General features: G+C 36.9%; 1 protein-coding gene across 2 annotated transcripts in view; it reads right to left on the bottom strand.

Moving 5' to 3' along the window:
- The window catches only part of sema5ba (sema domain, seven thrombospondin repeats (type 1 and type 1-like), transmembrane domain (TM) and short cytoplasmic domain, (semaphorin) 5Ba), a 304,696-nt gene that overhangs the window by 100,806 nt on the left and 187,861 nt on the right, over positions 1-16,029 (bottom strand). For both annotated transcript variants that reach the window (XM_038277743.1, XM_038277742.1), the window contains exon 6: positions 665-727. In XM_038277743.1, coding sequence (XP_038133671.1) covers positions 665-727 — 63 coding nt within the window. The remainder of the gene's footprint in view (positions 1-664; positions 728-16,029) is intronic.

Genomic DNA, 16,029 nt, shown 5'->3' with positions numbered 1-16,029 from the left:
TTCCTGCATACTGTAGAACAAATTACTAAGGAGAACAATGGAGCAAGTTTTCTGGTGCTAAATTGCCCCGCCGTGTCTGCAGCTTTCACTTGGAGATCTATTGTAGAGAAATATGAACGCCAGTTTGGAAGAAAATGGCAGCTTATTTGTGGCATTGACAAAGGCTTGAAGTCAAATACGTGTTTCTGCACAAAGAATCAAATCTTCTCGAACAAAAGTGTGGCATTGATTTACAGGTCCTTGCTGCTGAGAAGTGAGGTAATTACAGTAAAGAAAATAGTTTTGCGCATTTGACTTCAGTCTTCACCCTGTGGTCTCTGTGGGAGATAAATATGATTTTGCAATCAGTTCCTGCAAATTCATATGAAAGAGACAATTGAACTCAGCAGCTGTTCACAGACATTTCTCCAAAGGATGTCCTTTCTAAGAGTCCCAATAAATCCCCATGGGTGTGTTTATTCCCATTTCCCTCCCCTGCAGCCTGAGCTCTCCCTTATGGAGCAAACAAGAGCAACTTTTGATTGAAGGTTCTGAAATATTGCTCCTGTTCAGAGCTTTCCCGAGAGACTAACAAGCACCGAGGCAGAAGATATCAAAATGGCTTCACTGTGCGCCGATCTGTACTGACTCAAAGTGCTGTAATTGGGGGCGTGATGGAGGTTACCTCTGTTTTGCCTTTGCTCTGACATGACTTCCTGGTTTCTTCGTCCGGTGCCCACTCTGTCGCCTAGGAAACAAACACAAGATGACAAAGTGGTGAAAAAGAGGACGAGAAGCAATGTGCAGACTTGCCTGAGGTACTTTTAAAGTTATACAACAACTGACTTCTGCTCGTTCAAAAGGCATGTTAAAAAGATGCCTGTGAAAAGACTTTAACCCTACTGCTGTTTGTTTATTGTGTACACATTGCGATTGGATTGCCAGCAAAGAGCCCATTGGAGTGAAGAGGGTGAGGCATGCAACGAGGCAGCCGAAGCGCTGAGGACAGCATTAGCATCTAAATGGCTTTCTTCTTTCCAATTCTTCTCTTTCTTGAAAAGTTTGCAACGCTCACCTCCACTGCCCTGTTCCACCAACATCTCCATGAGCCAATTATTTTCCTGTTGATGGTTACAGTAAGTGTTGTGCTTAATTATGGATGCAGGCAGCAGCAGCTGCACTGCAAACATACTAATGTATGTACACAGGATTCTTGGCCACCGGAGCGCCGCTGGATTATGTTCAGTGGGTTGAGAGATGGTCCTAATTTGGCCGGAGCTGTGCATCAGCAGGTGCCAGAGGGCCCTGTGTGTCACTGGCCTCATTTCACCTACTTTTTCCCATTTTCTATCTGTGTTTAAAGTACCACCACAATGATAAGATATGTCCAAAGCCTTAAACGTAATCTATCTTTTATTGTGGCAGCATTCTTTAGAAACAGTAAACCTTAGAAAATCCTCTTGTTAGATTTAGTCAGTGGCACAATTAACCCCCAATTATCCCCACTTAAGGTCCACCGGGTTGCCAGCGACCAGGTGGACCTTAAGTGGGGCTAATGAATCAGAATGCATTAAATTCCACCGCTAAAATTTTTACCAGCAGGTGGAGCCATTGCGCGCAACTCCAAGCTGACATCAAAAGTTCCAAACCCTACAGCTCTGGAACTGTTATAGCTAGAGGTCTGAAATTTTCTGCATGTGTGGTTGACATGATGTAGAACATATATAATACAATAAAACCTGCCTTTTATAAAGAATGTCTGTATTACTGTTGTTCAAAAAAGACCTATCAATTCCGAGAATAAAAAACAACTCTGAGTCATGTTTGAACTAATGCAGGCTGGTCTGTGTTCAACTCACCCAATATTAATTTATATATTAGGAAACTAGAGGTGTTAGCTTTCAAATAATGTATTGCACATGTAATTTGGGTTAACAGTTCCTAAATTGTTTGCTTTTCCATTTGGGTATGCAAAATAGGCGAGGATTACTCAGAATGAGGTGGATGATAAGAGGTTAAAGAGACATTATGTAAGTTTTTACTGAAAAATACCTTTAAAACAGACAATTTATGAATAAAACATAAATTGATGAGCAGACTGACACCTCAATAGTTCCCCACTGATGCTAAGCATGTAGCCTTTCCTTCATTTACTTGGGGTCTGAAGTTTCCGCGCTGTCCGGCCGATGTGACCTTAAGCGCGTCCATGCTGAAGAGGTCCAACCTAGTGTTATATTCAAGGCAGTTTTTTTGGATACTCAGAGGCGACCAGCATCCAGCTCAACCCAGACACCAATTGCAACTCCAAGTAAGGTGAAAAAAAGAAATAACAAACCTTGCGGAGTACGAATGTGAGTTACGAGAATGAAAAGAAGAGTGCTGCAGTTCTGTGTTTTGGCCACAGGTGGCATTATTTTTATAAAACTTCATAATGCCTCTTTAATGTTAAAATTATAATAACCCAGATTTAGACAATTTTTTAAAAATCGTCTTTAATAACATTTCACAAGGTTGGAGTACAGAAATAAAGAGAGAGCGTTTCTTTTTAGATATTTTTCATGATGATTTGGTTACATTTTTCGGAACACTTTGCTGCTGAAAGACCCAAAGACAACCCATAATCAGTTTGGTGGTAGAGTCCATTAGTGTTCTTTTTTTAAATCTTCCGATACTTAATTTACTTCATAAGTTTCCTGAAAAGGTTTTGCTTATAATCATATTCTGTGAATTCTGTGAAAATACCTCAAAAAACAAGTTTGTAAACCTAAAAACATTTATTTAATATTTTTTAAAGTGCTGTGAATAAAAAAATACAAGATAATACGTTTTTCATCTGAAACATAATATATATATATATAAATATATATATATATATATATATATATATATATATATATATATATATATATATATATATATATATATATATATATTTCTGAGCAGCTTTTCCTTAGGTACTGGAGTATTGAATGTTAAGACGTGTTTTGGTGTTGGGCACAATGGGAACAATGGCGCCTAGTCAATATGCTAGATGCAGTTTATAATGGCCCCTTGCCCAGCTTGGGGCCCTAGGCAATTCTTGGTTTGCGTGCCCTGTTGCAACGGGCCTAAGTGGATCCCAAACTTTTCTTACTGGGCCCTCCCTTAGTTCACAAGAAAGTTTTTGTGCTCCCACCCAAATGATCCCCTAACGTCTGATCAAAGTTTGCAACAGTTGAACAAAGAAATGTTAACCACTAGAAATACAGTAGTATATAGTAAAAAAAAATATTAAATGATAAAAAAACACTTTTTAAGGGTAATTGTTTTAACTTTACATAAAAAAATCTATAAATACTTGATTTTACAATATCTGGCATAGACCAAAGCACATGTAAATTATAAGGGCAAAAAAGGTATACATTTCAGATCTGGTTGTTTAAATATATTTCATTTTTAAAGGGTGATATGTTATTAAATCACATGACAAAATCAGGTTTGCTGCTCCTTTAGTTGAATAACAAAAGTTGTATTTTACTGTACTTGGGTGCGTTTTTGGTGCATTAGATTATATTATTGATTTTTTTGAGAAGTCTGTAGGTTTGCTGCACCTAAAGTTTGAAGTGGATTACTGCGAAACTTTGAAAAGTGACTTTTTTATACATGCCGAGTTTGGTTCCTATGCACAAGATTTTTTGTTCAAAGGCATGGTTGACACATGAGGCCTCTGGTCGTCCCAACATATTATCCTTTGCTGCATTCCTCCAAAAGTGAGATTTGTTACTTTCTTATCCTCTAATTACTTTGTTTATGGTACATTTTGCCAAGGTTAACTCAGGTCCTCATTCAGGTGTGTGGTGAGCAGCTAAAAGAACTGCTCATCAGGGTCCAGGCATATTTAAACTGCAGGGAAATAGCCTGTTAAGGATCACTGACAACAAACTTCCAAACAATTTGATAAACTTTAAAAAAAGGCTTAATTAAAATGCTTAAAATACAGTTATTTAAAAGACTATGTTATGCATAAGAATGATAAAAAAAACATGATTTTGGTAAAAACTTTTATGTTTTTTTAATAGAATTAGTTAGTGAATTAATTAGTGATATTTTGGGGGATTTTAATGGTTTTTGCACTTCTTAAAATTGTCCCTCACTACGTCTCGCCTAAAAAGACGACTCTCATGAATGGTCACTCACTTTTTACATTTTATAAATGACCTTCAAAAGACAAAATGCAATGGCGATTTAAAGGTAATGGTAAATATTAAGCCTAGAACAAAAATATTTGAGTAACAGCATAAATAAATGAACCGCAGTCACAGTGGAGCTCATCTCTAACACCTACTTTATGCGCAGCCTTGGGCAATTTAGCTTTTCTTAATGCCTTGAATGGATATCACTCTCACTCTTTTTCTTAAGTTTTAATTAAAGCTTAGCAGAAGAGCCTAAATCTGTACAGAATAAAGTAAGGAGCTCTGATCATAAGGTTCTAGTTAAAATTTAAATAGAAATAATTGTACTTTGAGCAAAGCAGAATCTTCCTGGGGATAAAATGTTCAGTTTTTAATTTACTGAGCCCAAAACAGCTCACTGTGGTCCGTTTTTTCCCCAACACAGTTCATGGGATTTATCTACTTTCCTCAAAAGAATAGAAGAACATATTTTAAGGTGTTTAGCATCTGCATAAATTCTTACTAATGAGTAAAAATAGCAGCCTGGACACCACAGATCCCAAGTTTATGAGCTGTAGGAATATCATGATGAGCTTAGAATAATCTTAAATTTTAGTATTTTTTCAGCCATATATTTCGTCACGGCAGTTGATTTTATTTTCTCAAGATGAGAAGATAGCAATTAAATATTGTAAGGGGAAATCTGGATGGTGCTAGATGCATATTAAAGAGCTGCCAGGAAGCAGAGCAGCTTGGTTGTTTTTTTTTTTTCTTACTACCAGTTCTGAGAATTAAAGTGAAGAAAACAGATTGTTTGAAACAGAAACTTAAAACACCTGCTGTAATGCAATAAAGAAAATTACTATTTTTGTTTTAATCTGTGGTAAACTTTATTGTAATTTGAACATAACTTCATGCAATCCTGCTTTGCTTAAACTTAGGCTTATCCAGTATCACCCTTTTTCTTAACTTGCATCAAACATTGGCATTGGTTTTTTAAAATCTTTTCTAAACCTGAAGAAAGGAAGGCCATTTTGTGAATTAGAGGCAAAGCAGAAACTAGACAGGAAAAGGTTTAGTAGGGCATAAGTAAATTAGGCTAAAAGAAGAATTTAAACTTTTGTCACCATCTGAAAAGGTTCAGTAGGTTACAGCTGCGATTGAGACAAATCCATTAGCATTATGAAGTTATGTCAGGCTCTTGCTGCTATTAGAAGAGTGGGCTGTGACCCATACTGATAGTTAAAGCTCAATTCTCTGTAACCCTCAGCAGGTCCCTTCAATTAACCTTTTTTTAGGCTGCACTGAAAGAGGAGACTGACCGTGTAAAATGGACTCCAGGTAAAAATGAAACATGGTCTCAGTAAACTTATGAAGAGAAGTATCTCATGGAGTCTGCAGGAGCTCAATGTTCTTTTCACATTACTGCAGCAGCCAAACAGTGCGCAGACCACCAACAACCTATAATCCAGTTCCCCTGAGTGCAGCGAGCTGCGTGGCACCTGCCAGTCAGAAAGCAGCTCCGCCCCTCCTCAGCAGCAGTACATCAATCTGCTGGCTGAAATGAAAACACTGCTCCTCCACAACCTCCGCCTGTCAGCCCCTGTCAGCCAGGCGACTAATGGAATGACGTCATCGTAAACACACACACACACACACACAAGGAGATGGATGCCTTTCCGATGAATCACAGCTTGGAGAATTACCATTTCTTCTGCAGGGCCCCATCTACAAGAATCCCCGTCGGCTTAACCCGCTGACCTTCACCAAAAACTGCCACCCTCCTCTCCCTCTCCGTCCTTTTCTCTTAGTTCATTTCTTCTTTCTTCGCATTGGCCTGGAACAAAGCCACACTCACACACAGCCTGTGAGAATACCAGCCCTGCCTCGGCTTCCTCTCACTCAAATTCCTTCCCTCGGCTCCAAAACGTGAATGGCCCAGCAGCCGCCAACAGAGTGAATCGAAGCAGCACGCTGAAGTCTGTGTTTTTGAACGGGCTCTCGTTTATTTTCCATCATTTGCAATGCAGGCAAGCAGATCAGTTTTACATTAGTTTGAATTAAATTATTTTAAAAATTTGCTGAAAAAATGATTAAAAGGCAAATCCTTGAATACGATGTCAAATGAAAGTAGATTATATATGGGGAAGGAAAAAGCCTAGTAGAATTCTCATTTCAACCTTTAGTCTAAAGGATAAATTCTCCAGCTAAATGGATTAGTAAGATGCATTGCATGCTGCAGAGCAAACACGTGAAACACAAGCTAATTGCAAAGACACTTAAGATTTACAGAGTAAACAAGGAGTGTTCACTGAAACCTAACAAAGTATTTTATTTAAAACACAGTAAATATCAATTTACAGACACTTTCCAGAGCTTTAGCTGTTTTTCATAGAAGCTATTTGATAATATATATACATATTTATAATAATTTAGGTGTCTAGATGTGTAAAGCTGGGAGAGACAAACTCTGCAACTCTGCAAGACTTTCGCTGCAATAGCAGAAGAAAATGTTTTTATAAAATACTGACTGAAGGGCGCTGAATAGAAACAGATTCCACACTTAAACAATGTTCCCGATTTAAAATGTGCACATGACTAGGAGCTGCTCTGTGATGTATACTTTATTTATTCTGGTGTCTTCACACCCTGAAACGTCAGTATCAACTAACATATACAATTTCAGTTGAAATCAGTTGAATCGTTCTAAATGAAACGGTAAGAAATACAAAATCATTTTGCATAAAAAAAAAAAACTGACAAAAAAACCCCAACTTGCTTGTAAAAGGTTCCCCTGTCATTGATTTTTATCCCTGCAGACTTCCACAGCTATCTTTATCACTCTGTTAAAGTCACTGGCAGCCATATTACTGCATTCCTTATAGGTTTCTGAATGAAGGTTATTTATTTTTCTTTGTTTGCTGCTTGTTTAGTTGTATAAAGTGTTGAATTAACATTATTTTTCTTGTGTTCGCTCCCTTAGCTGCATGTCAAACTCACTCCACTCCCATTTAAAGGGCAAAAGCAGCTTGCAAACGGGTGCATTTATCAGCTTAGGTAACCAGGTTCACATACAAAGATGGTATAAAGCAAATTCATTGTTTGGTTGTACTGTCTATATAATCGCTGAATATTTATTTTCTGAATAGTTCCAATCAGCTTCCTCATTCAGATAATGCAAGGGAAATAATGCAGCTTCTTCTTTTCCTCATCTAATGTGCCATCATATGAAATATCACACTGAGAGGTAAAGATGTCTCTAACTTAGATCTACATGCTTATGCAAAACAATTGCTTGCAGAAACATCTTCTGCAGGGGTCTTAGCGCCATAGTTGTGTGAGTCTCTCAAGTTTAACTATGTCATACCAAAGGTAACATTGTATCATATGCAAGCCTAGAGTTGGCTTTGGACAGTTTAAAAAGTATGATATAGAAACTTTAAACTCATTTAAAAAATGTTGTGTGGTGGAGCATTAACACTGCATAACAAACTGACACGGTAGTGGCAGCATAATGCTGTGGGGATGCTATTCTGCAGCACACAGAAACAGGCATTCATTTTAATTTATTTCGAATGTATTAATGTTAGGATATAGTTTTGTGTAATATTTCAGCAAAAAACAGTACAAATTAGGCAAAATGTTAACATGTTTAAAGGATTGAATAATTATTTTTAATGGATGGTGCTTTTTTTTTGTTCACTGCTGACTTACAATTATAAAGAAACAGAATGTGATCAGACCCTGTGCATAAAAATGTATATAATTAGTTTGCCCACGGATCATCAAAATGCTACAATGATAAATAAGACTCACCTGCTCTAATATAAGGCTGCCATTTTTATATTTGGTGCAGAGAGGCGTTATCATTTTTCACCCAAAAGTTTCAAGAGTTCTGAGTTAATTTCCATCATTTAGTTAGATCAACTTAAATCTTTAACCCCTGCCACCAATTCCCTTCACCAAACTGAAGCTTGACATCCCATGTCTCCCAATTTCACCTCCTGTTAGCAGAGGGAAATGGTTACCCTCGGGCTACTTTCCCTAAAGCGAGGAAAAGAGTCGAGCTAGATAACTTTAAAAAAAAGAGCAAAGGACATTGCAGAAAAATACAATTAGCACCATGATCGAGGATTCATCACTTTTAGTGCCTAAAGAAGGTCTCTTGGCTCGGAAATGAATTCCTATTTTTATGAGGCACAGAGACAGAAAGGGAGAAAATGATAGAGCTGAAAATACTAATGAACTAAGTCGACGAACAGCGCTAAATGCAAACCTGCCCGCTCCTGAAATGTGGGGCTGTGTTGATAAGCCTGCCTCTCACTGACACACCGCTAACATCATGTGTGACAACTAATTAGAATTCATGAAATACTGGCAATGTGTGTCAGGGGAGTAATGGCTGTTTGAATTGGAGCTGTCTGACACCTGTTAAAGTCAAGACAGATTTGTGTTTCAGCGGGAAGAAGATCGGAGCTAAAGGCGTAAATTTAGAACATGGATCTGCCTCAAACTAATAAAAATAAAAACTGTATTTATCTTTTATATGGAAAGGAATTTTTTCACTGATCTCCATATAAACAAATCCTCAAAAAAATGTGTTTAGTTTTCAGACAGAGAGGATCCAGATAGTAAAACCCTACAATGTATGACTATTTATCTATATTTCCAGCCTCTAACCCTTTTCTTAATAGATGAAGTCTATGATTTCAGACGACAACCCACACCCGGCATAAAAAAACAGACACACCACTTGACATTATGGACAAATCCGTCAGCAGTTGTTGCCCAGTTGAGCCAGAAGAGCAACACTCATCCACCAACGCAGCAACGCATTGAACATCTAACGTTCACAGGTCTGAAGCACTTGTGAAACGGCTGGTAATGTTCCAAAAAAAACATTGTATGATTCCTACGTGACACAAAAATACTGCAAAATCTACATTATTAACCCCATTAATAATAATAAAAAAATGGCTAAAATATATAGCTGTTTAGAGCTGCAGCTTTTTTGTTGTGACTGGACTAAGAGCAAGTCATTAAAATCAAATCTGGTTTCTTCTCAACATGAAACCAAACAGGCAGTTTTGACAGTTTGCATTTCAGCATTTTTTTTAACCTTCCACATAAAAAAAGCAAAGGGTGCTTTTACTAGATCTATTTAGGTCTTTATTTTAACTCATTTTTAACTGCTACAATAGACGGACTGTTGACATGTGCAAGTTTAGATGAGTATCCATTTTTTTTAGGAATTTATGTTATTATGTAGATTAATTAAATTCTAAATTTTGGACGTTTCAAGCCAGAAATACGATAAAATGAATGACGTGGAGTCGGAATAAGAGTTGTGGGTATAAATCACAGAGAAGGAGGTTTATAAGAATTTCTGACACTCCAAGGGATGTTCTGATCGGACATTAATAGCAGATATTGATATTAGATACCAGCCTGCATCTAAAATCTTCTATAAATGTGTAATAATAGAAACATTCTGCTTCGTATCCATTTAAAGTTTTTGTTACACATTGGTAATTAAAAAAGAGGCCACTTGTTCTCATGCATATCATTACTGGCTTTTTTTATCTGCTTCAGCAATATCGTTTCAAAACACATTAAAAATGACTAATATAAGTATGTATGATTCCAGCTGAAATCATATTGGGTCAATCAGTTAATATTTAAAGCTTTAATATCAGCATCATCTTCAACATGGAACGTTTGCAAGAGGAGACTTATAAACATGCCAAGAGGTAAAAAGCGTTTTCTAGAGAATATGTTCTTTTTAGCATTAAATGCATAATATTACTGGTCCCTGCTAGTGGTACAACAGTAAATGACTTGCCCATATATTTATTTTCAACTAAAGAGGATTATTCACAAAAACAGAATTTAATGATAAGTAATTAAATGTTCGTAGAAACTGAAGCATGCGTTTAAAAGAATGGTTATTTTGTTTTATCTTAGAGCAATTCTATGAGTGGTGATTACAGTTTTAATTTAGCAAAAAATGTATTCTTAGGGTCTTTAATTTCTGTTCTGAAAAAATATCAAATTAAAGGCTCTATTTATTTTTTTTTTCAGTTCTCTTATCAGTTAAAATATTTAGATCTTTGACAGAACCTTACCTGACACCCCAATGGAAGGTTGAGGCACTAAATTTGGCTTTTTTAAATCTATCTTTAAGGGAATCTGCTTGTAAAAAAAAGAGGAATTGACTAAATGTAAAATAAAATATTAAAGTACAACAACTGATCAAACCTAAGCTGGGTTCTTATTTTCCCTTCAGTCTCTGAGCTTTTTGGGTTAAGAAACAGAAATAAAGATCTGATTTCTGCAGAGCAACTGAACTACTAGTCACCTGGATTGGAAAATAAATCCATATAATTAGATTCAATTTCAGTTAAAACGTGCAGAATTTCATGAAGGCAGAAACCGCTGGCTGAATGGAGTCTAACCTTAAAGCCTTTGTCTAACAGCTCATTGTCTCTACACACTGATCCATGTACACACCCACATTCTCTCCTTTGTTTTCCACCCTCATATACACATTCCCCATGTCCACTCACAGACACTTCCTCACAATGACACACACTTATCCGCCATGAGCTCATACCTCTCTGAGTCAAACAGAATGCAGCAGAAAGGCTGAATCTGAGCAGCGCTTCATGTTCATTCACTTCCTGCAACGGACGTGGAGGAAAGCCGTCTGTTCCAGCAGAGTTCAGAACATGCAGCCGTATTCATAAAAAAAACAATCTGAACCACATGTGACATTTTGATAAAATGTTCATGTCATTAAGAAAAACATTCAGGTGCAGAAGCCAGCAAATAGCCAGCAGCAGGGGGAGAGATTTAACTGCCATAAAATACATTCAGCCATGAAATCTGCTGAATGTCTGCACTAATCTGGACTAACATTGAGTTTAAAAAGAGCCATAAAGACAAATACATAATTCTTAAAGCCATTCCAGTAGATCTACCAACATAATGTGAAGCCCAGCAGCAATGATAAAAAATGTCAGGTATTTCAAATAATGTATAAAATATAAATCCATCCATCATCTACAGCTGCTTATCAGTCAAGGTCACAGGAGGCTGGCGCCTCTCTCCATTATAGAATTTATATTTTTATTGTATTTTAGTGTATTCCTAACTATATAAAGTAAAAATGATGGCCATATTCCTATAAAAGATAGAAAAAATTATTAGGATTTAAGTTATAGTAGCAAGCATATCCTTTCTTTATGAATCGGGAGTTGGATAAAAAAGTTTTGTGTTTTTTTTCACACTCTTTTTCAAACTTATTTGACTTTTAAATTAATTTAAATTAAGTAGACATTTAATAAGTATGAATTGCCTGCATTTCTCTCTGTACTATATGCACATTTTACATGGATTCTGTATATATTTCCTTATGTCAGTAAGTATGGGACACAATGTGCAAAGTATATGCACGTTTTTCAAATTCACCACTAAAAAAAGAACAAACAGAGCTATGAAATGGAACGTCTTAACCTCTTACACCCTAAAGGGGTATAAATAAATTTCTGCTTGACAAAAACACACAAAAGTAAATAACTTATAGCCTCAAAGCTATTAGATTTAAGAAGAAACTTTTGGTACGTCTGTAAAGGTAAGATGTCATAGAATGGTTTTCTGGTGTCAGCACCATTGTAGCTTTGACCCTGCCTGAAATATTAGGGACAAAATACAAAATATTTTGCATTTTTTGAACCTCGCCAAAATTTTCTTTGAAATAAACATTGCAAAACACTACCAAAATATTATTTATAGCACAAAAAAGTAGTACAGACTTTCAAATCTAAATGTTGTGTAAAAATATACCAAATTTGGACTCAATCAGATGAATCATATTTATTTTAGAATGGTATTAGTGAGAAATTTCTTAGGCGGAGAGGCCATTTTGGCACATTTATCCATAAATGTCACCAAACTGTGCCAAATATGTTTTTTACATCAATACTGGGGGTTTGGTAAGATTACGAGGTCACGTAGCAGCTGGACCCGCCGGTGGGTCCGTAGGGTTCAAGGGGCTAATGATATTGAGGATCACTGCAGCTAAAACAGAAGTAGATCTATATCCAGGAAATTCAAATTGTGTTTGCGACATGCAACGTGTGAAGACAATAAAGTTAAAAAGACACAGAACAGTTTCATAATTAATGGAATTCTATCGTCATAACTGCTGGTAGCAACACTCTTAGGTGTGAATGTAGTTACTGAGTGAAAAGGAGCCAAACTGGACAATTAAAAGTAATAATAAACTGTTAAAATAGTAGAGAAATACAGAGATAGAAAGAATTTAAAAAGAAAATGACATCTCATAAAGCATTGTTTAATCCATTAATGATGGAAGTTTTGGTTTTATTTTTGTATCTACTTTCATATGACTAACAAAGACTCACAGAAAACTGGAGTTCTGAGCTCAACAGCAGCAAACTAAAGAGATGGAAGCATAATGCTGTAGGAATACTAGCAAAACTAGTCACATTAAAGGGAAAATAGCTGGAGGTAAATAGTGCTGCAACTTATGATTATTTTGCTAATCGATTAATCTGTGATTATTTTCTCGATGAATCGATCAATAAAAGGATAACAAAATGTTCCATATAGGAGACTTTTTAGAAATGAAACCAGGTGAAACTAAAACATTTCCACTTGAGGAGTTCTGGATAGAGCATATTGATGGACAAAAAATATTTCTTATATCTTAAATGCATAATTTTGATATATTATTTTAAGATTTTGGTAAATTTACTGCTCTAAGTGGGTTTCCCTGTCAGCTAAAGGCATGTTTTACAGTCACTATAAATCCAGTTAGCGATTAATCGATTATTAAAATAGTCGACGATTATTTCAATAATCAATTAATTGTATTAATACAGAACAATTCTAAAGGAAAACTTATTAGAAGTCGCACAAAACTTGAAACTGGGACAGAGGTTCATCCTTTAGCAGAACAATGATTCCAATACACCTAGAGCTGCTATGCAGGGGTTCACATCCAAGCTCTTTACCTTTACAGCACACGTACTAGTCTGTCTGTTGATATGTAATGTATGTCTGTCTATGCTGGTGAAGGTTGTCATACATGCAGGCCATAGTCATTCAAATTTTTTTTTAAAAACAATCCACTGGACTTGGTTTGAAGTTTGAACACGTTTAGCTTCCCATCCAGGAAGCTTTTTCAATTCAAAATGTCAGGAATAGGGTTGAGTTCGAGGTTTAATATAGTAGTCCAACAAAGCCTCGTTTTTGTTCTGAAAACATGCAAATTGGTACAGCCCCACCGCCTATACAGGAGAGTGGAGGACCTCGTCTATTCAGCCAGTCCGACAATCCCCTTTAACGACCGACCTTTCAGATACTTAGATAAGTATGGGGTATTGCAGTCAAACAAAACAACACAAACAACCTATGTAACGTATGTGTGTGTGCAAAAACAAATATTTATTCATTCGCAAGCTGCAGTACATTACATGGTGACAAGTGGCCCTCTCTCAAAAAGTTCTGGAGCTCACAGATTATCCCTGTGTTCTGAGAAAGGCTGCATCAATAATTAAATCTCCGGCCCTACTGCAGCACAGAAACTAATGAAGGGTGTGAATGAAATCAGCTACGACTCATCAAACACAGGGTAAGAGAGAAGCTTGATACTGCACACCAAACAAGAGAACCTCACAGGGTCAGATTAATGCCTGTCCTCTGGCCTTGCTTTCATTTTAATGCTTTACTTTTTACATGAAGTAGCTTTGTCCTTGAGTTTTGCACACATTATAGATGAAAAAAGGACCGAGTGTCCTCAGCCTTATAGTGTCTGTTAGTTCACTCTGTCTCTGAAGAATTTCAAACTCCAGCACAGATATCCACAATAACAGATGGATTTATTTCCCCTTGTGGTTCACTGGGACGTTCACCATCATCTCTGCTGAAGAGGGAGTTTGGACAAGGTGCCTCCTGTAAATAGGGACAAGCAGTAGTGGTTGACCTGTTGACTCTTTCAATCAGCAGGAGGAAGCTGAAGCACAGTGGCACAAAATCAGCAGCAAATAATCAAAACCAGAGTTTCCTCCATGCAGGGAGACTGCTGCTACACTTATGCTTATAGCAAAAAGTGGAGAAGCTTGTTATGGTCATTTGCAGAACTAGACGTGCAGGATGGAAATGCACTTAGTTAAATATCTAATTCTGTTAATTCTACAGAAAGAATGTAAGTTGCTCCCTTTTACATATTAAAGGATAATTCCGGTTTTTAACACTTTTAGCCCATTTTCTGTAGTGTCCAGGATGAAATCGAATGATCGACACCAACATTTTGACAATTGGTCCTGTCTCTGCTTTTTGGCTCATGCAGAATCCCCCCCTGGCTGCTTCAGAATGGCTTCCATAGTGCATGTCCGATAATGTCCTTAAAACAACCTTAAACGTTCTTTTTTTAAAATATGCTACTCACCGGGTCGTCAGCGCTGTTCAATGACGTTCCAAAAAAAGTTTCGTGAAGAAAAACCGTTCCTGTCTTGTTTTATTTAGCATTTTGTAAATCCCAGAACTATTTTTTCCGATACATCACAACCGCTTATAAACTTCCGCTTCCGGTTCGAATCTGAAGCGTTGCACACTCCAGACCACTAGTTGGCGACGGTATCCTCTACCGTCAAACTCAAAGTCCAATATGTCCTCCTCAAGAATCCACCTTTCGTATTCCATTTTCAGAGTTTTTTAAAGTGTTTAACAGAGACGTTAGCACCTCGACGTCGGAGTACACAGAGTGAAGCATAAACACTTGGGCCTTGCGAAAAGACTACAACTAAGGGTAAACAGGCCCCATTTCCGTTTCCGGTGGCGGAGGGATATTGACTATTCCAACAGAACTCAATGGGATTTACAAAATGCTAAATAAAACACTACAGGAACGTTTTTTCTTTACGAAACTTTTTTTGGAACGTCATTAAACAGCGCTGACGACCCGGTGAGTAGCATATTTTAAAAAAAGAACGTTTAAGGTTGTTTTAAGGACATTATCGGACATGCACTATGGAAGCCATTTTGAAGCAGCCAGGGGGGGATTCTGCATGAGCCAAAAAGCAGAGACAGGACCAATTGTCAAATTTTTGGTGTCGATCATTCGATTTCATCCTGGACACTACAGAAAATGGGCTAAAAGTGTTAAAAACCGGAATTCTCCTTTAAGATGACATGTTTGAAACATACAAAATGCATTCAGATCAGAGTAACTTACTTGCAATCAGAGTTGGGTAGGGTACCATTAAATCAGTGCATTCTCATTATGAGTTTGTATGAAACCGTACGAAAAGTTATGCACCGTAATTTTGTACGTTTTGGACGTACAAAATTTCTTTCGTTGTATGTGCATGCGCATCTGACGCACCATTCACGAATATAGAATATAAATTACAATTAGCCCTAACCCTGACCCTAACCCTAAGATATAAAACAGCAAGCAACGTAGTTAGAGACACGAATAAGTGATGATTGCACTGTTTTTCCCAGTTTTAAGTCCGTCCACGGATCTGCTTTTTATTTCTGTCTGCCAGCGCATGCGCACTGATGTAGTTTTTTGAGGAAAAACGTCCAAAGCGTACGAAATAGTGTGCATAACTCTCGCACGATTTCATACGAACTGATAATGAGAATATGTTGATTAAACTACTCAAATAAGAGTAGCGCTATTTCAACATTTCTTTACTCAGCAAAAAGTTATTTCAATTAAACCACTCAAGTGAGAGTAAAAAGAGTATTTGGTAAACAAGCTACGCAAGTATAAGTTGGATCATCACATCCTATTTGATGTTTTAAAAGTATACAACCACAAATACTTTATGTCCAAGATGGTTCTTTAAAGAGAAAATACATAAAA

Source organism: Cyprinodon tularosa, unplaced genomic scaffold, assembly GCF_016077235.1.
Source record: "Cyprinodon tularosa strain WSP-4 unplaced genomic scaffold, ASM1607723v1 ctg134, whole genome shotgun sequence".
Taxonomy (NCBI): domain Eukaryota; kingdom Metazoa; phylum Chordata; class Actinopteri; order Cyprinodontiformes; family Cyprinodontidae; genus Cyprinodon; species Cyprinodon tularosa.
This window is presented reverse-complemented; position numbering and strand designations above follow the sequence as displayed.